This window comes from Cylas formicarius, unplaced genomic scaffold (assembly GCF_029955315.1).
Source record: "Cylas formicarius isolate icCylForm1 unplaced genomic scaffold, icCylForm1.1 PGA_scaffold_3__17_contigs__length_32017465, whole genome shotgun sequence".
Taxonomy (NCBI): Eukaryota; Metazoa; Arthropoda; class Insecta; order Coleoptera; family Brentidae; genus Cylas; species Cylas formicarius.
The window spans coordinates 25,545,474-25,569,798 of NW_026844326.1; the positions used below are offsets into that span (position 1 = coordinate 25,545,474).

At 37.9% G+C, this 24,325-nt stretch overlaps 3 protein-coding genes across 5 annotated transcripts; 2 read left to right on the forward strand and 1 right to left on the reverse strand.

Annotated features, from left to right (window-relative positions):
• The first annotated feature begins 479 nt into the window (after positions 1 to 479).
• LOC132699337 (zinc finger and BTB domain-containing protein 24-like) lies at positions 480 to 18,436 on the forward strand. Of its 3 annotated transcripts, none has more exons than XM_060665994.1 (9): positions 480 to 633; positions 13,944 to 14,306; positions 16,561 to 16,702; positions 17,048 to 17,192; positions 17,242 to 17,419; positions 17,483 to 17,663; positions 17,724 to 17,777; positions 17,841 to 17,971; positions 18,031 to 18,436. In XM_060665994.1, the coding sequence occupies exons 2-9, from the start codon at positions 13,944 to 13,946 to the stop codon at positions 18,229 to 18,231; spliced, it is 1,395 nt and encodes a 464-aa protein (XP_060521977.1). In that variant the 5' UTR covers positions 480 to 633; the 3' UTR covers positions 18,232 to 18,436. The 3 variants fall into 3 exon arrangements, with proteins under 3 accessions (XP_060521977.1, XP_060521976.1, XP_060521978.1); XM_060665993.1 differs by lacking the exon at positions 480 to 633 and adding an exon at positions 9,691 to 9,912; XM_060665995.1 differs by lacking the exon at positions 480 to 633 and adding an exon at positions 13,746 to 13,768.
• On the reverse strand, positions 3,098 to 8,503 carry LOC132699336 (probable aconitate hydratase, mitochondrial). Its single transcript, XM_060665992.1, has 7 exons — positions 8,293 to 8,503; positions 7,888 to 8,115; positions 6,142 to 6,736; positions 5,705 to 6,052; positions 5,281 to 5,646; positions 3,821 to 4,133; positions 3,098 to 3,756 (listed from the first exon to the last, which is right to left on the reverse strand). Exons 1-7 carry the CDS (start codon positions 8,323 to 8,325, stop codon positions 3,270 to 3,272), a joined length of 2,370 nt encoding a protein of 789 aa, XP_060521975.1. The 5' UTR covers positions 8,326 to 8,503; the 3' UTR covers positions 3,098 to 3,269.
• An 823-nt stretch (positions 18,437 to 19,259) lies between the features above and the next one.
• Positions 19,260 to 24,256, forward strand: LOC132699223 (inositol-3-phosphate synthase). Its single transcript, XM_060665822.1, has 5 exons — positions 19,260 to 19,461; positions 20,562 to 20,734; positions 20,789 to 21,044; positions 21,244 to 22,092; positions 23,911 to 24,256. The coding sequence occupies exons 1-5, from the start codon at positions 19,354 to 19,356 to the stop codon at positions 24,103 to 24,105; spliced, it is 1,581 nt and encodes a 526-aa protein (XP_060521805.1). The 5' UTR covers positions 19,260 to 19,353; the 3' UTR covers positions 24,106 to 24,256.
• The last annotated feature ends 69 nt before the right edge of the window (positions 24,257 to 24,325 follow it).

A 24,325-nucleotide genomic window follows, 5' to 3' on the forward strand; every position in this document is an offset into this window, starting at 1 on the left:
TGGGCACAATTATATCAAGCAACTAGTTTCGCAACAGCGTATTCCTCCTAAACCATGGCGGAAGGCTGTCCTACCATATAAGTTACGAGACACATTCGACAGTAGGATAGTACTAAAATTTTACTTGAATTGGGATACTTTCAAAATTTTGACATATTTTGCAATTAAAAACATATATCTCTAGAGGGCTTTCTAAAACAAAATTTTATGTAAATATAAATCTGGCATCACTTTAGTCTATATTTAATTTTACACTTTTTCGTAGATGTATAGAGCTTTCTTAGGAAATCGAGAACTGGTGCCTAAAGAATAATTTCGGATATTTTCGCAATCAGTCTATATAGTCAATTGGTTGAAATTAAACTTTAATTAATGTTATATGTTTATTAGACAATAATTTATATTTCTTCCTACAATTACTTAACGAAATGAACATTATGTCATTAATGAACGCGCCTGTATTGTTATCCTTTACCACAGCCGCCTTGACTGTCATTTGTTTGACCAACCACTTAATTTCAAACCAAAGTTTCGCGATTTCAGTCTTAAGTGCGAGTAATGATTAAGTATCAAGATTTTAGACTGATATTTTGATTGTGACTAAAAGTGTAGAGACTATCGGACATTTTACTGGTAAGTACCCTTATACAGTACAGAATATTTCGCCAAAGGTACACCGAAAGTTTAAAGGAACAAAAATGAAGTCGAATATGTTACAGTGTTGCCAAGTGTACCGCAGTTGTCGTAATGTTTAGTTGTCTAAACAGTTATCGCTACTAGAAATGTGGCTTGAACAGCGTGTTTAGGCAAAAATCGGGCCGCATTAAATAAAAATACACTTAGAAACAAAATTTTTTGACTGACATTAGTACGAGGCAGCACCGAAATTTTTCACTCTCTCTGAGTATTTATTGCTGTGACTACAAAAGCTGCATAACCTTGAGCCATTCTGGTGGACCAATTAATTGCATACAACCGAGTTGCATCATATTAAAATTTGTTCTAATACTTCAAATTGCAGGCGAGAAGTTGCCGCGATTTGGTAATTTTTGTAGTAGTTTCATTGCTGCCAACCGAAAAATTACGTTGGTAGTTTTTGGACTTAATGAAATTGAGTTAGAAAAAATAATCCCTAAGACTTGTGAAACGGTAAGTTAATTTCTTCACATTTTATAAACTTTATTATGGGATAACTCGTATTTTCAACACAGTCTGAGGTTAGGTAATTTTTCAGTTAGTGATATTTAGTAACTTGTAAAGTTATTTAGAGGATGGTCACTACACCCTTGTGACTGGAAAATCGAATTTTTTGAAAGTATATATGCTGGTATAAAAATTTTCTATCTGGGTATCGGTAGGATCTAGCGAACCGTCGATGGTACAGAAATGGTCAGTGTAGAAAAAAAAATTTTTTTGTTTTTTGTTCTCCGTTTTCTGTTCCAGAGTTTTTCGCTGATGGCTTCCGAACGGTTTGAGCTTTAAACTTTGCTTCTTTTCAACAGTCCGCGGTGTGCATAAGATATTTTAAAATGGCCGCGATCGAACCTTTTTTTTTTCGATTTTCGACCGTTTTTTGAACGTTGCTATGAAACACAATAAGTGTCCGAAATTTGAAGCTATCGATTTGGGGGTCTGGGGGTCAGGAACTATTTTGCATATGCGGAAACCGCATATGCAATCGTAAAAGTTATTGAGTGAAAAGATCCACAAGACCTAGTGCTATTAATCTTTATTCGTAGCAATTTTCAAAAATATACAGGCTGTGTCCGGTATTCCCAATAAACTGAAAATTGAGTTCTTCTTTTAATAAAAATTGTCTATAACTAGAAGGTCGTGATTCAGTAGTCAGTAGTACGGACAGTTAAAACTATTGTATTTAAGGTTTTCACCTATTGTACAGGGTGTTCCGGATATTCCGTGCTATGTAAGACATGGATTAAGTGTCTTAAATCTAAACAGTAGAAATTGGGCAGAATCAAATATCACTAAGTATTTAAAAAAAAAATTTCTTTGGTTATTTTGGTTTCCAGAAAAACACGAGTTTCTCAAAAACTATTCAACCGATCGGCAAAATTTTCGAACCAGGAAACGCGAAAGATCCGGGGCTATAACTTTTATTTACATACAGAGTTTTTTAATTATGGACAAAAATCTAAAAGACCGTGAAAATTGTACTTTATTTATTGTTAGGCTTAAATCAAAAATTCGTTAAAAATATGGCGAATTGGTTTAAACAATATTATAGGCAGCATCAAGAGCTACAACTTTTTTATTTACGGTTTTCGTCTAGACGCCATGACGTGGTTTGCTATTACGATGTACTGCATGGTTTCAGAAAAAAAGTATTATCTTGAAAACCATTTAAGCTATTGGAAAAATTCATGAACCATTAAAAGTGGGGGCTATAACCCCTACCTTTAGCATTTTTTCAGTAACATATAGAGTGTGTCTTTAATGGCCCCTAAATGAAAAACTACGAAATATGGGATATCGTAAATTGTTGCAAAATTGCACAGGAGTACGATAGAAAAACGCTATTTCCCTTTTTTGTTGTTCTACCTAGAAAAAGTGAAAGAAAAAGATATAATTCCTTCCATGTAAAATAAGATGACCCATAGAACACGCAAGAAATGCATTTCAGAAGTTCAGGGCGTTGCTTTCAAATAATACACTAAATATCAAAACGAGAAAAGTTGGTAAAATGTTACATATGGTCGATTCTTATGTATGGATGCGAAACATGGACGCTTAATAAAGAAAAAGAAATAAGATCGAAGCATTTTAAATGTGGACATACAGGAGAATGCTTAAAATATCCTGGACCACAAGAACCTAAAATGCAGAACTTCTTCGAAGACACAACAGACTACTTCTGAATATTATCAAGACAATGGATGATTTACCCCATGTAGCACAAATATCGAGAAAGATCAGAGACATCGTGAACGTGGTCTACGTTCTACGTTTAATAGAACAAGATAAGAGAAAAATTTAACCTTTGGAGGCATAATAACTTTATGTTTGTTTATTTTAGACTAGACTTTGAAATCGAGGAGCTTGGGATTCTGCCGCTTGCGAAATAAAACGTAACCAAACGACATAAATAAATTTTTATTGTCTCAAAACGTCTGTACAATAGAACTTAAATTACGGTATTTCCCTAAAACGCGGGGCGGCGCCGGATCCGATCGTTTCGCGCTACTTAAACTAGCCTTAACTCCAGAAACGAGTTCCTTCTATCCCGGAATATCCATTAAAAATTCTCCGCCTCAATTACCCGACAACTCCTTCATTCTATTCAACGCGCTGCCCGCCTTGAACCACGTGATCTGCAAGTCGTTCAAGGTGTGGTTCAGGTAAATGTTGTCCACCGATCCGTCGGCGTGTTTCACTTCGCACACCACAGGTTTGCCGGGTTTTAGATCTTTTAAACCTTTCAGACTGATCTTATCGGTAGGCTGGATCTTGTCGTAATCGCTGGGATCGGCGAACGTTAACGGCAACAGACCTTGCTTTTTGAGGTTAGTTTCGTGAATCCGCGCGAACGATTTGACGATTATGGCGCGTCCGCCCAAATGTCGGGGCTCGAGTGCCGCGTGCTCTCTCGAAGAGCCCTCGCCGTAATTTTCGTCTCCGACCGCGACCCACCTGACACCTTTGGATTTGTAGTAACGGGCGACGTCGGGCACGGAGCCCCATTCTCCCGTTAGTCGGTTCTTGATTTTATTCATTTCGCCGTTTTCCGCGTTCGTCGCGCTGTAAAAGAAAAACCATCCCGTCCAGACCGATGGGATAGAGACGAAGAGGTCACGTGACTCACCCGATGAACATGTTATTGGAGATGTTGTCCAGGTGGCCGCGATACTTGAGCCAAGGCCCGGCTGCCGAGATGTGGTCTGTAGTGCACTTGCCTTTGACTTTGATCAGGACGACCATGTCTTCCATGTCTTTGTTGTCCCACTTGTCGAACGGTTCGAGGAGCTGCAGACGTTGGGATTTCGGGTCGACCTTGACGGAGACGTTGCTGCCGTCAGCAACGGGATGTTCGTAGGTGTCTTGACCGGGATCGAATCCCTTGCTGGGCAACTCGTCTCCGTAGGGTGACGACAACTTGAATTTCTTACCGTCGGCACCTGAAATCGTAAATTTTAGGTGCGACCCGAGACCAGGTCAAGTCAAGTGTCACTTTCAAAATTTCTGCTCTTGGAGAAAAAAGAAAGATGATACACGAATTTGGTAGGAAGAGAACGTCGACAAATCAAAGAAAAATATGGTCTTTCAAACGGAGTGCTTGCACTTCTAGAAATACCAAAGGATTGTCGAACTGCCATTGCCTTTAGGTTTTTTTGCACAACGTTCCGGGATTGTTGATTTAAATGTATTTTTTTCGAAGGACCTGGTATAAAGGTCGGAAATAGTAAAATGGCAGTCTACTGCATCCTCTTCTACCACCTTCAAGCAAACCTTGAATTGCTAGTCGTCAGCACTAAGACCTTTTGCTATTACTGAATGGCAGATTAAGTTCTTCAACAAACCCAAGACAGAGAAGCTTAAACTAAGTACAAAATTTTTTTAAACAACACCAAGTGTATTTTTCGAAGAACTGTAATACTTTTTACAAAAACTTTTGGATTCCTCCTGCGTCGGTTTGTGCTGAGTCGAAATTGCTGACGTTTCGCCAATCAGTTTCAGTCAAGCTCTGAAGAAGCCAACAGGATGATTGGCGAAACGTCAGCAATTTCGACTCGGCAAAAACCGACGCAGGAGGAATCCAGAAGTTTTGTAAAAAGTAACACTAAGTATAGACAAAACAGAAAGCTGAGATGCAATAATTTTTCCAAACTACTTTAGTTTTAAAGATGGAAAAGCACTAAACGCATTTTTGATTAATTGAAGATCCTTAATTCCATAGAGCATTTTAGACAATGCAAAGAGCAAAATACGAAGTGGTCAAAAGGACAGTAAACGAAGTTTTCCCGCACCTAGAATCTTAGGCGAGTACCTAGACGAAATAAAAAATAGAAAAAGTTATCAAAAACGCCGAGACAAAGAAAAGTAGACGTTGTTTTCGGCACTTCTTCAGATTGGAAAAGATCTAGCAGACCTAAACCCTCCAAACACCAGACAAGAGTAGAAGTGTCTCTCAAAACCTTAGTTAGACCATGTCTTTAATCATTCAAAGAACTCATTCATTCATTTCTTAGAGCAGGTTTTCCAGAGAAACTTCCTGCAATTATTTTCACGTTGAAATCTATTACAACAGGGTATCCAAAACCTTACCAGTAAGTTCGTCAGTGAGTGGATTGAAATCCAGGCTTCCGACAATGCTCAGAGCGGTGACTAGTTCCGGAGATGTAACGAACGCGTGCGTCGCAGGATTGGCATCGTTACGACCCGTAAAGTTCCTATTGTATGACGTAACTATCGTGTTTTTGTCACCCTTTTTCACGTCTTTGCGGTCCCATTGACCGATGCATGGACCGCAAGCGTTCGCTAAGACAGTACCGCCAAATTCGGTGAACGTTTTCGTGATGCCGTCGCGTTCGATCGTGGCGCGCACCTGCTCCGACCCGGGGGTCACGTTAAAAGGAATTTTCGACTTTAAGCCGTGTTTCATCGCGTCTTTAGCGATACTAGCACAGCGACCTACAAATCGAAACGACAGTTATCGAAGCCGCCACCTTCGAAAACTCGAAAGACCAACCCATGTCCTCGTACGAGCTGTTGGTGCAGGACCCAATCAGTCCGACTTTGATATCGACAGGCCAACCGTTCTTTTTCGCGTTCTGACCCAATTTGCTGATCGGACTGGCCAAATCCGGCGTGAACGGGCCGTTCACGTGAGGCTCGAGGGTGTCCAGATTGATTTCGATCACCCGATCGTAGTGCGAACCCTCGTCGGAGTTCAGCAACACCTTTTGTACCTTGTCGGCCTCTTTGGCGATGTCGTCGCGCCGCGTGGCTTTCAAATAATCGGCCATGCGTTGATTGTACGGAAACACGGACGTGGTTGCGCCGATTTCTGCGCCCATGTTGCAAATCGTCGCCATGCCTGGAATAACACGTCGCGTTTTGGTCCTTCGAGCCGGATATTAACGCCGAAGGTGTGTATTTTTTTTTTACTGCATTTGAATCTGGTACCTGTACAAGAAATGGAGTCGACACCGGGCCCGTAGTACTCGACGATAGCCCCGGTGCCACCTTTGACGGTTAAAATATCCGCGACTTTGAGAATGATGTCTTTGGGTGACGTCCAGCCGGATAGTTTGCCAGTTAAGTGTACCCCGATGACGTTGGGACACTTTAGCTCCCAGGGAATGTTCGCCATGACGTCGACGGCGTCGGCTCCGCCCACGCCGATACACAAGCCGCCCAGGCCGCCACCGTTGGGCGTGTGGGAATCGGTACCGATCATGAGTAAGCCGGGAAACGCGTAGTTTTCGAGTATGATCTGGTGAATGATTCCGGATCCGGGCTTCCAGAACCCGACGCCATATTTATTGCCGGCCGTTTTCAGAAACTCGTAGACTTCCTTGTTGAGGTCCTTGGCCCGCGCCAGATCTTTGTCGCCTCCTATCTGGGCTTCGATCAAGTGGTCGCAATGGATAGTGCTTGGGACCGCGACCTTTTTCAGGCCGCTCGAGATGAACTGGAGCATGGCCATTTGCGCGGTCGCGTCCTGCATGGCCACGCGGTCGGGACGCAGACGTAGATAGGATTTGCCACGTTCTATTTCCTATAGTTATTTTTTTTTATTGATTTGCCAATGCCTGAACCATTTTACATATAAATGAAATCATAACACATTCATAAGGTGACCAGACGTCCTTTTCTAAGAATCCTTCAATTTGTTTTGCGTTTTAAGAATCCTACGGGCTACGACGACTAACATATTGCCTTTGCCAGTTAGACTGTATTTGTCATATTTGGCATCAGAAAAAAATGACAGTAGAAAACAAATAGAAATATTTAAACATTTGGAAACAAACTAAGTTCCTTACAATAATGTATTAAAAACATATGCTCTATCTTTACCTGGAACTAACGCTGCCACTGAACGCGTTTTTTCTAGTCAATCAAGTGTGGACATCAGAAAAATTAAAATTAAGTGTTGAAACTTTGAAAGCCATTTTGTGTGCCAAATATAATTTGACAAATATTTGAAGTGAAGATTTTCACAATATTGAATTGAGAGCAATCTACTGAAAAAAATTCACTCAAATAAAAAATATGTCAAGTAATAAAATATTATACATTCTTTTATATCATTAGATTGTACTTATGATAAAAATAAAAAAATATTACGATATTTTGCCCATCTAAAAATCCGGCCACCTCACACATTCACCAGAAACCATGCGAAATGAAAATGTATAATATAATAAGAGACGCGGCATTATCTAACTTTTAATTTAATATATAGCAATTATTTTTTGCAAAACAAGAAAAATACCCACAGATTAATTTTTCATGCCAAAATAAAAAACTGCGTTTAAATAACCCCTGATCGAACGCTAGAAATAATAAAGGGCATAACGGCGGTGTTTACCGGTTAGTTCGTCTATAATTGTCACAATTTAATTTAAATTAAATTAAATCAATATTTGGCATGCGATAAATAGGTTACGCTTATTTATGAATCCAAATACTTGGTCAAACCGTCGCGCTCCATGCCAGCTGATCAAAAACAAATGACGTCAATGTCAAAAAAGTCAAATATTAACCTAACTCTTTCGGAATTATGTAACAAAAAAAAACAAAACACAAGAAATGCAGTGAAAAGGTCAACAAACGATATTTGTTTAAATTCGTCGACAACAAAAACAAATCAAAGTCTACTGCAAACTCGTTAAGGTTAAAGTACAAATTCAACTCTTTAGGGCTTACTTGCGTCTCGGGTTGGTCTATGTGGGAATAGAGCACTTTCTCCGACAGAGTCAAAGGTCTATTTAGCCGCTTTTTGACTATTTCTAGGTTTTTAAGAAGCTTTTCGTAGGGCAACGGTTCGGGATCAAATTTGGACATTGCCGTCTTTACGGCGGCAGCCGCTAATGGTGAAATGTGGAAACATCGCACTTGCACTTCGTTTAAGAACAAGCTGCTGGCTTTGCTTCCCTAAAACAAAATGATAATTAAATACCACTCAACCTGGGTAACGTTTAAGCTTTCAAAAAAGAAAAGATACCCAAATCGACTAGTTAATAAATTAATAAATATGTTACATAACAGCTGAAAAAATTACTAAAATCCCACAATAATCCTGAAAGATTTAACCGGTCACAAGTATCTTACTTGGCGATGCAAAACTCGCATACAGTACGCCATCGTGAAGCAAACCACAGGGCAACTCTGTTAATTAAGATGTATAGCAACTATTTTCGACACTAAAACCCCCAATCGGCACTTTCGGTAACGCGATTTGCTAGCGACTGTTTTTACGTAGAGCGAAAGGGATTCCGTTGCACAGAACTGGCTTTGGTCGGTTGCCCGCGCTACTTTATATGAAATTTTCCATTTATTTAAACAATTCGGTGAGCGTGGTGATTAGATTAAACGACTGCATATATTTTTCTGGTCATGCGACGACTGCTATCCTTGCGGATGACTGTTTTTCATTTCAAAAGCGCCGCGATGTTGGTTGCATACGAACGCAGACGACTGGCGATTTATAGAAACGTCGGTGCAAAAAGGCACTAATAATTTTAGACGTAGAACATAGACAACGTAGCGTTGATTGCGCAACTTGTTGCAATGTGGTGGTCGTCCCGCAGTTATGACAGGAATAAAGACCTGACTTGAGATAACGGGTTATTGTGGCTAAATGCATTCTCCTCACGCAAAATGTTTAATTATCGATTATAGGGAGTGCTGGTCCAACATGGCGTTGATATCGTAATCGAATATTGCTTATTTATGTTTATCGATTTCGAATAATTATAACATTGACTCGCGGACTCTTTTTTTTATGAAAACTGTTAGGTGCTTTTCGGAATGGTACACTGGTTGGCAACAAACGGTAGTTTTGGTTAGTTGACAAAATTGATAATCTTATTTTTTTTCAATTATTTAAGTAACTCTGTTAGACTATCAGGTAACTAGCTCAGCTTGGAGTGAGTTTATATTAATTTTGACTTTCCTAGTTTTGTTTGCAACCGTGGGGAGAAAGGTATTTGAAAAAGAGTATCTATTTAAGTAAATAATCGTAAGAGAGACAACGTGGTAGGTACTTATTTCTAGATAAAATATAAGAAAACATGCCCGGTTCGTTACGGATATGGGACGAGATCGAGAAAAATAAATAAATTTCACCATTATAAACGCGGTTAAGCTAACAATAGTTAGTTGAGCCGCCTAGTCGACGACAAAATAATATCTGCGTTATTTAATCGCCAAGCGCTTAGGCAAAAATTAAAACAACGTTATTGCAAATCGCCTTCCCGTCTATTTCGTACGTACCCGCGACCTTGAGCATATTTAAATATAATTCTAAAAATAAAAGTCGTTTTTTTTTGCCCGCAACAATAACAATCGGGCGGAAAAAAAAACAAAAAAAAACGAAAATTGCAAAACGTCGTTATTAAAGGCAAAATTCCTGACGGCGCGGGAGGGAGAACCCTCTAACGTCGCGGCCGCGGCCCCTCCCAAATTAATTCCAGAGGGTATTTTGTGCATTTTAGGAGGGGGCTTAATCGATACGACGGCGGAGACCCCCCCCGGGTGGCGGGGTAGTCGTGCGGGCCGCCTCGTTCCGTGTATAGCGCCGCGTCCCACGCCGTTATTTTCTTTAAAATAATTATTTAAAAATATTTTGCGATTCGTTCCGTCTCGCCCGTGGCACGTTTTAAATAATTAATTATTTTTTACGTCGGGCGTCACCTCGGTTTGGGTTATAATCGGCTCGCCGCTCGCAAGGTAACGTTCAAAGTATTTATTACTAAGCTGCTGTTTGTTTAATACGCGTTATATTAATATCGGGGTCCCCGCCGATTACGTTCGTTTTTAGTTTACTTTATCGATAAGTTTCCCTGTGACGTACTGTCTGCCCAATATGTGACGGACGCCCGATTTTCGCGTTTTTTTAACTAGGAGATACGTATATACGGGGTGTCCACAACTCTTTATTTTTTCAAGTCGTATTTAGACGAGTGACATTTTATTGTGGCATCAGGTTCTTGTTCTTTACAAAAATTCCGCTGAATATTACAAAAAAAATTATTTCCTATGTTGGAGAATTGAAAACATCGTATTAATTAAATTTTAATTATTTAATTATTTCTAACAAATTGTATTATATTTTTTTATGGGAAAAAAACAGAGGATTAAAATGCTTCTTTTAATAAAATTTTAATAATCCATTGTAAGTAATTAAAATTTAATTAAAAGTCTATTTTAATTATCTGACAATTTAATTGTATTTTAAGCATTTAAGTATTAAAACACCGTCTTAAATTAATGGTTAATTATGAATTAATTATATTACTTATTTTTTTTATAATAAGGAGAAAGGCTACGGCTATCGTATCATTTGTTTGAGAATCAGAAACATCATTACAATTAAATTTTAATTATTTATTGTAAATAATTCAATTTTTATTAAAATGTTATTTTCATTCTTTGGGAAATTATATATATTTTTAAAATAAAGGAAAAAGAAAAGAAATACATAAAAATTTTCTCAATTGTTATCTAGCTTTACATTTCTCTCTCTCTCTCTCTCTCTCTCTCTCTCTCTCTCTCTCTCTCTCTCTCTCTCTCTCTCTCTCTCTCGCTGATATACTGCGACCTCGATGGTGAGAATCGAATTTGCGACACCCTGTATACGTCGTTGGTGTTGGTACGGCGTATGCGTCTAATGATACGCTCGCCTCTCTCTCTCACTCCCTCTCCCTTTCCCTCTCGCTCTCTCCCTAATCGTTTCGCGTCAAGAAAGTTGCGATTACGGGGGACCCGCAATAATAATTAAGTTTTTATTTAGCGTTATTAGTAATTATAGTCGGCGCGCTCGGCCTAAATTACAGTTAATCGCGCCCGTATGGAAAATATAGATCTTGATGGGGGGGAAGGGGGGGCGACGTTGACCTAGAAAAAGGGGGGGGACTGAAATAGTTCGAGCGATTTTTAAAATTTCAAAAATCAGTTTATTGGAATCGTGTAAAATAATATTTTTTGGACTGTTGCTATATTGTAAATACTTTTGGAAAATTATATTTTTTAAATTTTAGTCTACACGCATATTTGTTAAAGATTTTCCTGTTGGGTTGTACTAACGCTAGCAAAGCAGGAACCGACTACACCTAGGCTCCGGCACGGTGGCAATACCGCTATATTAATTATATTAAATTAATTTAATTTAATTCATTATATTAAATTAACTCGATTAATTAAATTTAATTAACTATTTTAAAAATTTTGTATCGAATTTTAGTCAAATTTCGACAGGCAAAATTAGCAAAGAAATGTTTTATATTTAGTGGAATATAATATGAAATAAAATTTTCGAAATGAGATTCGGTTGTTTTAAAAATTTGTACTTTTTTTATAAATCTCGATGTTTTAGGTTCTACGTCAGAAAAAAAGTTTTTTTTATGAAGTTTGTTGAACTTAGAGCATTTTAAAACATCTTTTTTTCAATTTTTCGGTTTCATTTAGTTTTGATAGAGTCATTAAAATCATTATATTTTTTACTGCTGTCAAATTGATAGGTTTATATATTTTTATGTTGGACTGAAGATAGTTCTTTCTTCTTCCAGCACAGTTTTCAAAAATAAATACCGTAATTAGGGTCGTGAAATAATTATAAAAAATACAATTTAAAAAATACATTCAAATTTATATTTATTTTTTTTAGATCAACTTCAAGTTCCTAAATTAACTCCTTGCCTTGCTTCTTCTTGAAACAGGTTCCATACATTTGGTTTACCAAACCTTTAAAACTTCTCTCTTACGAAAGTGTTAATTATGGAGAGTCGCCTCTCGATGCTGTGTTTTGACCGCCAGCTATCTCTAGCACAAGGCACACCAAATTCAACTGGGCATGTCAGAGCCGTTTCGTGAGTTGGGTTATAATGAGTGGTGGAGCAATTCATCGTATATCACTCGTATACGGGAAAAAAATGACATGCTATTTTAAAACAAAACTTTTTTAAGCAGATCTCAACATTGCAGTCGGTTCACACTCCACGAATTTTTATTATCGCACAATTAGGATTAAGTAATAACATTTTTCTGAAATTTTCCTAGGAAGATGGTATTTAAAACATTTTAGTCGAATTTGACTAGTCAATTAAGAAGTGGTTAGTTGATTTAAAAACGAATTTTCTGTATGACAATAAGTACTAATAAAATAGAATTAGGCTCCAGAAAGGTCATTTATCCACGAGTGATTTTTGATTAATTTTCTATACAGTGTGTCCCGTCCCAGTGTGAACTGTACACCCTTGTGAAATCTTTGTTCATAGATCGATTTTTATTTTTTTTTGTTGGAGAGATCTCTGAACTACTAAACCTTGTTTTGTCTATTACTTCATCTTAAAGTCATGGCCAACTGGGACTATTTAACAAAAGAGAGAGAAGAGGGAAAGTACTATTAGAGTTAAAAAAAATAAATTGGCAACGAATTCCTATTCAGGATTACTTAGAACCCAACTATAATAATTACTATAATGTTTTAATAGAGGGTATTTTGTAATCTTTGATTACGGATTGATTTTAATACCTTTCCCTTGGTGGATAGATTTCTCAAAAACGCACTAAAACCTTATGTTTGTTTTACAGCAACCTAATGCCATATGTCAAATATCGAGAAGGTCTATAAGGGATTTCTTTAAGAACAAAGCGTCAACAAATACATATTCAGGACAACATAAAACTTAAGCATTACTCCTGTAGAATGTTTGTTTATCGCCCAATTTTGATAATTCTTTTGTGCTGGGTAGATCTTACTAAAAACCGTTTGGTTTTTTTCATATAGCTCCGACTACATTCATGGCTCACTGACAGAGTTTTTTGAATCGGAAAATCAAGAAGTGCTTTTAGAGATCTTTTCAAATTGAAAATGATAACAGATTCGTATCCAGGACTATCTAAAAGTAACTAGACCAATGACCAAAGTTGTAAAAAACTATTATTTTGTATGTGATTTTAAGATCTCACAAATTTTAATTATACAAATTTCATAAATAATGATAAAAAAGGCTTTTTAAGGGACATTTATTTTTTAGTATCGTATTAAAACAACAGCATAATGTAAACAAAATGAAAACATAAATTAACTAGTATATTTGACATTCGAATATTCGCTTCTCCATGGAAAACTTGGTTTTACAAAGGAAACAGACGTCAATCAATTTTGATATTTTTTTAATCAAAAAAATACAGTGTTGTAAAGTATGTTTAGTTCAGATCTAATCCTGTCTAATCATATTTAATTTAAAGCAAATCGTTAATGTTTTTCAGTAAAATCTATCCAACAAAAAAGAATTATCAAAATTGAGCCATAAATAAACATTCTACGGGAGTAATGCTTAAGCGAGGCCCCGTAATATTTAGAGCACCCTGTATTCGAACTTCATGGAAATTAGCATAGTTAGATTTTATGTATTCCTGAATAAGAATTGGTTCTCGATATTTGACGTGAAAAATAAATCCCAGTGAGTCATGACTCTCGGTTGATGTAAAAACAAACATATAGTGCATTTTTCAAGGAAAAATGATCAAAATCGAATCATAAACAAAAATTTTACAGTCTCTTAAGTGGGACACACTGTATGTAAGTTCGCCTATTTTTACCAGGTTTCGATTACATTTTTCAAATGTCTAAATATTCTACTTGAAATAGCATTTGCTCAATTCGAGATTACGCAGTTTTGTAGGACTTGTAGCGCCAGTAACTAACCCATTTTGAGATTTTCCCTTATCACGTAATGGCCACGTTTGTCCCCCAGATGAAGACGCCGTCGACGAAGTCAGTCCGGCTGTTCAGCGACCGCCACATCGAGAACCTCGAGAACATCTTCAGGAAGCTGTTTAAAGAGCAATTGTTAACCGACGTGACGATCCACTGCAGGGACGGTTCGGTGAAAGCCCACAAGGTGGTGCTGGCAGCGTCGAGCGCATATTTCCGTCGCGTATTCACCGCGCACACCGAACCTCAAGTCGCTTACGTCATGCACGGGGTCACGTGCGGCCTGATGGCCAGCCTCGTCGAGCTGATTTACAGGGGCAGCACCGAAATCGCCAACGACACGATGGGCAATTTTTACGACTTAGTCGACGATCTCGAAGTGAAGGGCGTCAGTTGCGACGAGGTACGTCGACGATGCGTCGTCGTGTTGGGAAAAATCCTAAGGTGTTCTGCATTTCTTTGCAAAAAAAACTTACGTTAACCAAAAACTTGGAATTATTAATGTCCTCATTTATTTGTTGAAAAATGAAATTTATATTTATTTATTTATATTGTGCGTAACGTCGTCGTTCTGGGAACCAAATAGAGCCGATATTATTATTGGAATTCCCGAATAAAACACATATTATTACTAAATGATGACAGATAGCATTCTACAATTGAAAAATTTTATTTGAAACACTTTTTAGCTAGTCAGTCAAGAAGTGGTCAATTGACCAGCCCCAACACTATTCATGACAAAACTTCAAGCATGCATGTAACCGATCATTTTGAATTTCTTTTAAATTGCACTTAAATATCGAAGAATGTTTTAGCTGCTCACTTAGAGTTGCCCAAAATATACCGGGGTTCTCGGAAATGGTCCTCTGGGAGCCAGTTCAAAAGTTCCGCAAAATTTAATGCAATTAATAATTTTGGGTAAAGTATATCTGTTCTTTGGCATATGTTCATTAGGTTTCTATATATTTACTGAATAAGTAGAATCTAATTAAGCCCTAATATTGGTTGACCCGAATAATGCAAATTCCATACAATTATGAATGTGGCCTTTAGAATTTTCATGTCATTTTATTTTCAAACATAAATGCTCAAGATTGGCGACCCCGTGTTCCGCCACCAAGCAGCAGGGAAAACAGTACAGAGCATTTTGTTGTTACATCCACAAATCCATTCATTTTTTGAATAAATGTCTTACCTCATGTATAACTTTTTCCTCTACTTGCAACAGATTTTTCATTGGTAATATCTGGTAATGGCAAACCTTTTGCTTTTCATCGTATGAACATTAATTAAGTACCGTTATATCGCAGCTGTAGCGCGACTCAGTAACTCCCAAAGTTGAGCAGATTGAAGTGCTTATGTCTTTCAGTCTTTAGATGAAAAAAGTAAAACGTGGTTTACTGTTCATTGTGTGCTTTTATGTGTTTAGTTTGTGTCATATTTTGAAAAGAAAGGTAAATTAAAAGTGAGGTTATTGTAGAGCTTATTAAAATTCATATTCTATTATTTCGATTTCGATTCCAATAATTCAAGTCCCTGTAAGAAAGAGTAAGGAAAAAAATATAAATACTGTAATTATGAAATACGAAAAAATAAGTTGCAAATCTATCAAAATGGATTGTTTTTAACAAAGCACCCAGCGCAATATAATTTATTTGATAATTTTTGTTCCTGATCTCAAGAATTTAAAATCTCTCCGTTTTTCCAATATTCACATTTTAGGTGAAATTAATAAATATATATATATATATATATATATATATATATATATATATATATATATATATATATATATATATATATATATATATATATATATATATATATATATATATATATATATATATATATATATATATATATATATATATATATATATATATATATATACTCGTATATAGCCATGGTTTCCGTTAATATTCATTTCAAAATTTGGTAACTTTTCCGTTAAACTTATCAACTACTTATTTATTATTATAATTTGGAGTCCCGCTGCGTCGGATGTTGATAAATAAATAAAATAAATAATAATCCTGGCGCCTTCTCCAAAGCTTAGCTGCAACTGGAAATTTCTTTGGATTCTCGGATTTTTCTTGGATAGAAGAATTGATTACATGCAAGAATTTTAGTTTTATCGAATAAAATTTGATGCCCGGTTTCGTGATTGTGTTCGGCAACTCCTGATGAGTTTTTTGTCGTAATCTGGTTGATATTTTTCGTCCGGTCTCTCCAATGTATTATTGGACGCATATGCATGGATTTCTGTAAACTCGTGGTATTTCAAACAGGATTTCGTGGAAGATATTAAGAGTAAATCTGGTTTTAACTTTATATTTTTTAAAAACTTTTGATATGTGATGTTCAAGCTTCTTCTCTATTAGAATCCGTGAAAATATCTGTCAACAATCACAACTCTAAAATTCCTCTTTTCTATGGACTTTCTAAGATTCACAAGTCATCCTTAGATTCTTAGATGTATTGTTAGCACCAACATATTCTCTACCAAAATATCCAGCTTCCTTATTAAAACCCTTTACAGGAAAACAACCAAACATCAACTAAAATCCATTACATCTATTATCTTTATAGAAAAGAAAAAAAATTGTCGGAAACCTATCAAAATTGTTTGGGGTGTTATGGTGCGTGCTTGCTTGCAGAAATCTCCCACCGGCAGGGACACTCGCTTCAAGGGACTGAAACGGGTGGCGGTGAATTTCGGCGAGGAAGATGAGAACGTGCAGTCGGCCAAATTGTTCGCCGCCGCTACCGCCGCCGAGAAATCGGTCAGGAAATTCGTAGGTAATTGAGGGCTTCGAATTTCACTTTCCATTTGTAAGGTGGTGATACATTCAACATTTCATGTAAAATGGCGTGCGTAATTATTCCCAGGGGCGCGAAACTAAAAGAGGCGGGATTAGATCAAATGACAGTTGAGCACGCCCCAAGGGGCGGAGTCAATGCACAAAAAGTTCCCAGGGGCGGGTTTAGGTCACACTTTAATGGGCGGATTTGAAATAAATCAACATCCTGAGGTAATAGTTACATGCTTGGAGGCGGAGTTACTAGAGGCTCACAACTAATCCGTAGAGTGGCATATTTGCTATGTGGTATTTGGAGATATTTAAAAAATATTTTTTATTATAGATAACGAGACGTCTACGAGCAGCCCCGAGTCGGCCGCCTTGTCGCCGACGGAGACGCCTAGCACTCCCCTATCACCGGAAAGCGCCAAAAGGACCGCATGGGCACTGAAGCAGCGCAAATACAAGTGCGAACTGTGCCCCAGCAGGTATTTAGTGCTCCGTTTCGATAATATGAAGCAGCTGGTCACGTTGCAGCTTTAAGCGGGCCTCCCACTTGACACGGCACCAGCTGGTGCACACCGGGGAACGGCCCTATCCTTGCACCCTGTGCGATAAGGCGTTCTCCAGGCCCGACAAGTTGAAGCAGCACGTGCGCAAAGCGCACGAGATGATTGACCCTTACCCCGACGACTTGGTGTCGGATTCCTTATACGTAAGACACTGGACCATTTCATTGCTTGGGCGTCTCGGGATGTTCACGGGAAACATTTTTTAGACCATAGGTCACGTGAAACTTTTTGCCTCGTCGGGGGATCACGAAGAGGAGGAGCGACCCATCACGAGGGAGGACTGCCCTCCGAAACCAGTCGTCGAAGCACCGCAACCTCCGAAGCCGACGCCGGCGGCGGCGGTGCCGCAAAAGAAGGGACGCGGTCGACCTAGGAAATACCCGCCCAGTAAGGCGTCGATATTTGGTCCTTCGAGCCGGATTTCAATTTTGTTTTGTTTCGTTTCAGCGCCGAAGCCGCTGTTCAAGCGGCCACGGGGACGCCCCCGGATCAATCCCCTCGGTAAGGGTTTTCCAACTCAGCGGGGGTTGTATACATTATAACTTGAGTTCGTGAATTTTCCAGCCAGCCGGACTGTCGCGCGCAACGCCGCCCCCTCAGCCAACCCGTCCGTCCCCAAAGAGAACTACGACATCACCAACATGCCCTACGGCGACATCGAGTACCTGACGAAACACATTTTGCCTTTAGACAACGTAAGTGTCTTCACTTAAAAAGCATCGCTTCAAAGGCTGGTGCATTTTTTTTTTTTTAGAACGAGGACCATCCGAGTGCGGTAGAATCAAATCTAATGGAACCGCTGGTAGAAATCAACATGGAACCGGAACGTCCGGAAAACACGGAATTGTCGTGCGCCACCGCCAAGTCGTTCTTGAGTCACATAGGACTGTTGGAGACCAGCTCCATGAGGAAGATCGGAGAGTGCACCATATCCGTCACGACGACGAGTTCTTAATAGCGGAAAACTTTCCAAAACGTTTTTTTTAAGTGTTTCTTTTGTTAACGATCGTGTTTTTTCGCTATGCAAGCGGAAATTTGTCCCAAGCGGAGAAAATTTCAAAAGTTTAATTTCCTGTTATTTTTGTTTTGTTTTTGTTATTAGGCATTTCTAGTTTGTAACAATTTCAATTACCCAATTGAATATTCAATAATAAAATTTGAAAAAGTAGTTGGAGTGTTTTTTTAGCCGAGTTGTTTTTTTCTCGCTTAGGCATGCGGAAATGAAAAAATATTTTTGGTAAGCGGTTTTAATTGGAAGCAAAGTCTGACCGAAGCATCAAGCGGAGATTGCTTACTGTGTGCAGACAGAACGAGCGGAGAAACTCCGCTAATCAAGCGGGAAAGTGGTTCGATAGTCCCTGTAAGCAGTTTAGTTTTAATTTTTTCACCAAGCAAACAGAAAAGCTTTATTGGGCCCCCTAAAAATGTTTGGATAGTTTTTTATGCTTGTAGTTTATGGGCCTGTTCATTTGAATACAAATAAGGAACTAAACATCTCGAAAACATTTTTTTCTTGTTTACTTTTAGCAAAATCAATTTTTTTATACGTGGTTCTTTAACAGACAGACGAAATTGCTTTTCTTTTAACGTTTGTAGAAAAAGCGGGGAATTTTGCGCTAAACATTTCAGTTTAGTCTTGATTCGTTAGTTAGTTTTATGATTGTGTGTTTTTTCTCTGAAAGTAGGGAAATTTCCTGTAATTAAGAACTTGTTTTCTTTGTCATTTTTTAAAATATAATCTTTATTTCATTAGCGGACTATATACCAACTTTCAACGCGACTTTTTCTCGCTCGCCACCCAAAAATTAGCGGAAATTTTCCGCTCGCGATAGAAAAAGCGGGAAAATCTCGTCCTTTAAGGTTCGATAATTGCCTTTGGTGGTAAAAAATATGGGAAAATTTTCGACGCGCCGCCGCTGACGTCCGGTCGGGAAACGCTCGATACGCGTGGGTTTTTGCGTTCCTCGCAGTCATTTGCCGGAAAGCCGGTAAACGAGATTATACCCCCACGTGTTCGCGACAGTGTCCTTTAAGTATATAACCTCGAAAAAAAAATCGCCCCCGACGTTTAGACATCATGGACGTCGTGGTGAAAAGTGATCGCGTAGAATACACGGAGCGGTATATTTTATCGAAATACGATTACCAGTACTGCAAGGCGGAGAAGATCGGAAACCGTGCGGTGGTAAGAAAATAGGAAAATATTACCCTTACTCGTTTTGGAAAATTTACGGGAAATTCCGTGAGGATGGAATTTTCCAGTATACCTACGGGATAATCGATAAGTGCGAGCAAGAGTTCGCCTCGTGCGTTGTAATAAATAAACAAATTTTTTTGTTTCTTGAATTCGCACTGTATCGAGGAGTGAGAAATGTATAATATATAATAGTGCATCAAATTTTTCAAAATAAACGCTATCATTTTTTGTGACTCAAATAATTTTACAATGTTGATTCACTAAACCAGCAGATAAAAACGCAAAAATTTTCAGTGGCGTGCTACTAACGTCTTATTTTAAGAAATTTCCTGTTTAGTTTCGAAGCTCTATTCGAATGAGAAACTAACATTTAAATTGATCAAAGTTTTTAGATTGTTATTTTCTTTAATACCGTATGTTTCCATTTTTTCATTTTCGCATATTATTTGTTATCATTTTGTTTTTTTTAATTTTGCCTCTTTTTTATTTTCCGCCTTTTTCATTTTCATTTTGTCATTTCTAAAAACATATACTTTTACCACATTTACAAGTTTTTAAAATTTGAAAAACTTGCGTAAATTATAATAAGAATAAAAAAAGTTTAACGTTTCTAATTTTGTTTCAATTTATCAATATATTTTTTGTTTTTTGTTTCTATAGATTGCCAAAATAAAAAGGTTAACTAAAAAAATTCGTTTAAATCACCGATTTATTATTATTTTTTTTATTTTTTATTGGTTTTGTCACAAAAATACAACCCGCACTCTATTTCTCCCTACTATAAAAAAAGTTATAAAAGATATAACAAGATCTATTATATAATCCTAAAAAGTTATAAAACGCCGAAATTTGATCTAAATTTTCTACTTAGAAAGTGACGTCATCGATTTAAAAATGGACCAATTTTTGAAATGTGTATTGTAAGATTGTGAATTGTAAGATTTTGTAAAAAAATATTCAACTCGATATTTTTTCCATTTAACTACAAAATTCTACAGATATTCGCTTTTCTTTATCGCCTCTTAATCACCCTAACAATTAACATCGAGCGTCACAGAGGCGATAAAACCAGTGGCGTGTCTCCGCAGGTGGAACCCAAGACCGAACGGCTCTCTTTTCGTACCCAGCGCAAGGTACCCAAACTAGGGGTGATGCTTGTGGGATGGGGCGGCAACAACGGATCCACTTTCACCGCCGCCGCGATCGCCAATCGTTTGCGATTTTCTTGGTCGACTAGACGTGGTAACCAGACTGCCAACTGGTGATACTGGTGACCTCCGTGACCCACGGATAAGACCTCGAGGTGCTTTTCCAGGTTTGGTTCGATAACCCAAGCGAGTACCGTCAAAATATGCGAAGGAGTGCACGTGCCATTGGGTCGCATACTGCCTACAGTCGATCCAGATGATTTGGTCATCGACGGGTGGGATATCAACTCCAGCAGCATCGCCGAAGCCATGGAGCGAGCTCAAGTGCTGGAACCCGGTCTGCAGCAGCAACTTAAGAACCATTTGGTGGGGCTCAAGCCGAAGCCGGCCATTTTCTGTCAGGACTTTGTCGCTGAGAACCAGGTTTTTGTCAGTAATATTTAATTAAGAAAGGGAAGAAAAGATAAATAGCTGGTAGGTCTTTCAGTCTCGTGGGCACTCTAACTCTGATTCTTGATAAACAAACTGCCTTCCTTAATACTTTTTTACCTTTTTACGGGTATACTTTGATACTGTCCTGTAATATTTCGTTTTGTTTTCATTTTCGTCACGTGTACCGCAGAAATCGAGAGCAAATAATATTCTGAGCGGGTCCAAAGAAGACCAGGTCAACCGAATCATGAACGACATAGACGAGTTCAAGAAATCGTCGGGGGTGGACGTGGTGATCGTCTTGTGGACGGCCAACACTGAAAGGTTCAGCGACGTTCTGGTGGGCGTCCACGACACCGCCGCCAACCTAAAGGCCGCCATCAAAGCAGACCATCCGGAAATCTCCCCTTCTACTCTTTTCGCGTACGCGGCCGTCTCCAGAGGCTGCAGCTACATCAACGGCTCCCCGCAGAACACCTTCGTACCAGGACTCGTCGAGTATGCCGAAAAGAAGAAAGTTTTCATCGCTGGCGATGACTTTAAATCAGGCCAGACCAAAATCAAGAGCGTGCTCGTCGATTTCCTAGTAAGCGCAGGCATCAAGCCGGTCAGTATAGTCAGCTACAACCACCTGGGGAACAACGACGGCAAGAATTTGTCAGCTCCCGCTCAATTTAGATCCAAGGAGATTTCGAAAAGCAACGTCGTCGACGACATGGTGGAATCGAACGAAATCTTGTACAATAAGGGGGAGAAACCCGACCACGTGGTGGTTATCAAATACGTCCCTTTCGTAGGGGACTCCAAGAGGGCGATGGACGAGTATACGTCTGAGATCATGATGGGCGGTTTGAACACGATGGTGATCCACAACACGTGTGAGGATTCATTGCTTGCAGCGCCGATAATTTTGGACTTGGTGGTCTTGGCCGAGTTGTTCTCGAGGGTGGAGGTGAAGAAAGCCGACTCAGAGGATGACGCTTATACCAAGCTGCATCCCGTGCTGTCCGTGCTGAGTTACTTGTGCAAAGCGCCGCTGGTAAGGATAATAGTGTGGTCAGTTGACTGTGCAACATATGGTATTTTTTTTGCTAACTGCACAATTAAAATATTTGTGAAAAGTTATTGCATGTTCCGTAATCATATTAGGCGCACTTAAAAAATGTGCAAGTCGAACAGCATACAGGGTAGCACAAAAAATACAAACAATTTCGCAAAATATTATTAGAAAAGTCAGATTAAAAGTTCTGCCTTAATATCAAAACAGGGCCTACTAAAATTTAGAAATTTTTTGTTCCAAATCCATTTTTTTGTTAAATTAACTAAGATTTTAATTTTTTTGGCAAAACACAAATTTTATGTTTTTTATTTTCTACTGAAAATTCTATAAAAATCTTTTTAAGCGGCGTCTTTTAAATAGCAGAATTTTTATTTTAGATAACTATTATTGCAAAAATCTACTAATAAAGAGAAACATGTAATCGCAGATAACCATAAAAAACTTACTAAAATAAATAATAATAATATCATGGGCTAATCTTAACCAATTTGTAACTATACAGTTTAAGGAAATGGAAAAAAAAACAAATTTTAATAAAAACATATTAGAGGGCAGCAAAAATAAAATTATAAAAAATAAATAATTGAAGCGTTTGATGTATGTAACTGTGCTAATTTGCTGAGCGTTGATCTCAGTACATTTGGTGTAATATTTCTGCAATGAAGTCTTATTGAATTTTCAAATTTTTCAAGATAAAACTGTTTGTTTCAAATATCATCATAAGAAAAAATCTAATGGGGAGGCCACCGTGGATCGGTATTTCGTCCTAACCATTTGTTACCAAATGTCAAAAGAAGCTCTAGTAAGAAGATTCTAAAAGAAAATAAATATTACTCCTATAAACCAAAATTCGTTTGCACGTTTTGAGAACGAGACTATGATCTCTGGTACGACTTCTGCGTGTGGATTCAATAAGCAGATTCTTTTGGAGTTTTATTTTTTCTAGAATCTCCTTGACACAGTTTTTTTTTGACATCCGTATAATCCGAAATTTCTTGGGTGGATCTTCTGGAGTTTTCGACAACCCTCTGAAGTAATTTTAGTTGATTTTCCTCATTACAATTTGAAGACGTTCATTCCTATTATATTGTTAACTCTAAAGACCCTGTCTGTTCCAAATCAGTTAAAATCCTGGTATTCTCCATTGAAAATTTCTGCTGCTTAACGCACTGATTTATAATTATCTCAACACATTAAAACTAATTCTGCTTTCATTTGAAATAACATTTCTTAATAATCATATACCTACAGTTTTCTATGAAAAAATTAAAAAAAAAAATTGGTGTTTAAATGGCGATTTCTTAATATGCATATTATAATTAGCAAGAATACTTAAAAGAAATTTTGATAAAACGTTAAGTGTTAAACAGCGTTGCAACAAACAAAAATTGACTTCATTTTGAATAATGTGCGACTGTATTTAAAATTATTGAAAAAAAAAAAAGAAGGAAATTCTTAATATTTTTGGATTTTTTTATGATCCTAGTAGTGTTTTGATATTAAGGCACAACTTTTAATGTAACTTTTCTTATTAATATTTTGCGCAATTTATTGAATTAAGGGTACTTTACTCTTCTGCAGTTTTTGTATTTTTTTGTCCTACCCTGTATGCTGTTGGACCTACACAAATTTTAAGTGCTTATGGAACATGCACCAACTTTTGAAAATATTAGTATTTTAGTTGTGCAGTTAGTAAAAAAATATGTCACTGTTGTGTCAACGTCATTCGTTTGCATTGTTGCCATTCTAGTAAAATTACTTTAGATTCTGTTTAGAAATAAGCTGTTCTAACTTTAGGTTCCCGATGGTGCTCCAGTGATCAACTCGCTATTCAGGCAACGAGCGTGTCTAGAGAACATCATTAAAGCTTGCGCTGGTATTCCTCCGGATAGCAACATGGCGTTGGAGCACAAGGTGCCGTTTCTCATGGCTGACGACGCTGATTGTTATGAACCGAAAGCAAAAATCCAAAAAATTGCCAACGGAAACTAATCGGTTTTCCATTGGTGATGTCGACCTCAATGAGAAAGCGTTGTACGCGGCAGCAACGATGGCGTGAGGGGGAGGGATGGATTTAAAAAATAGGATGTAATTGATGTATATTTTTTAAATTTTATTGTCGATTATAAAGTGTGTTGTCGGATTTTGTTTTACATTCCACGCTTAACCAAACCGACTATCCAGATCAAATTTGGTTTTTGATAAACTTCAA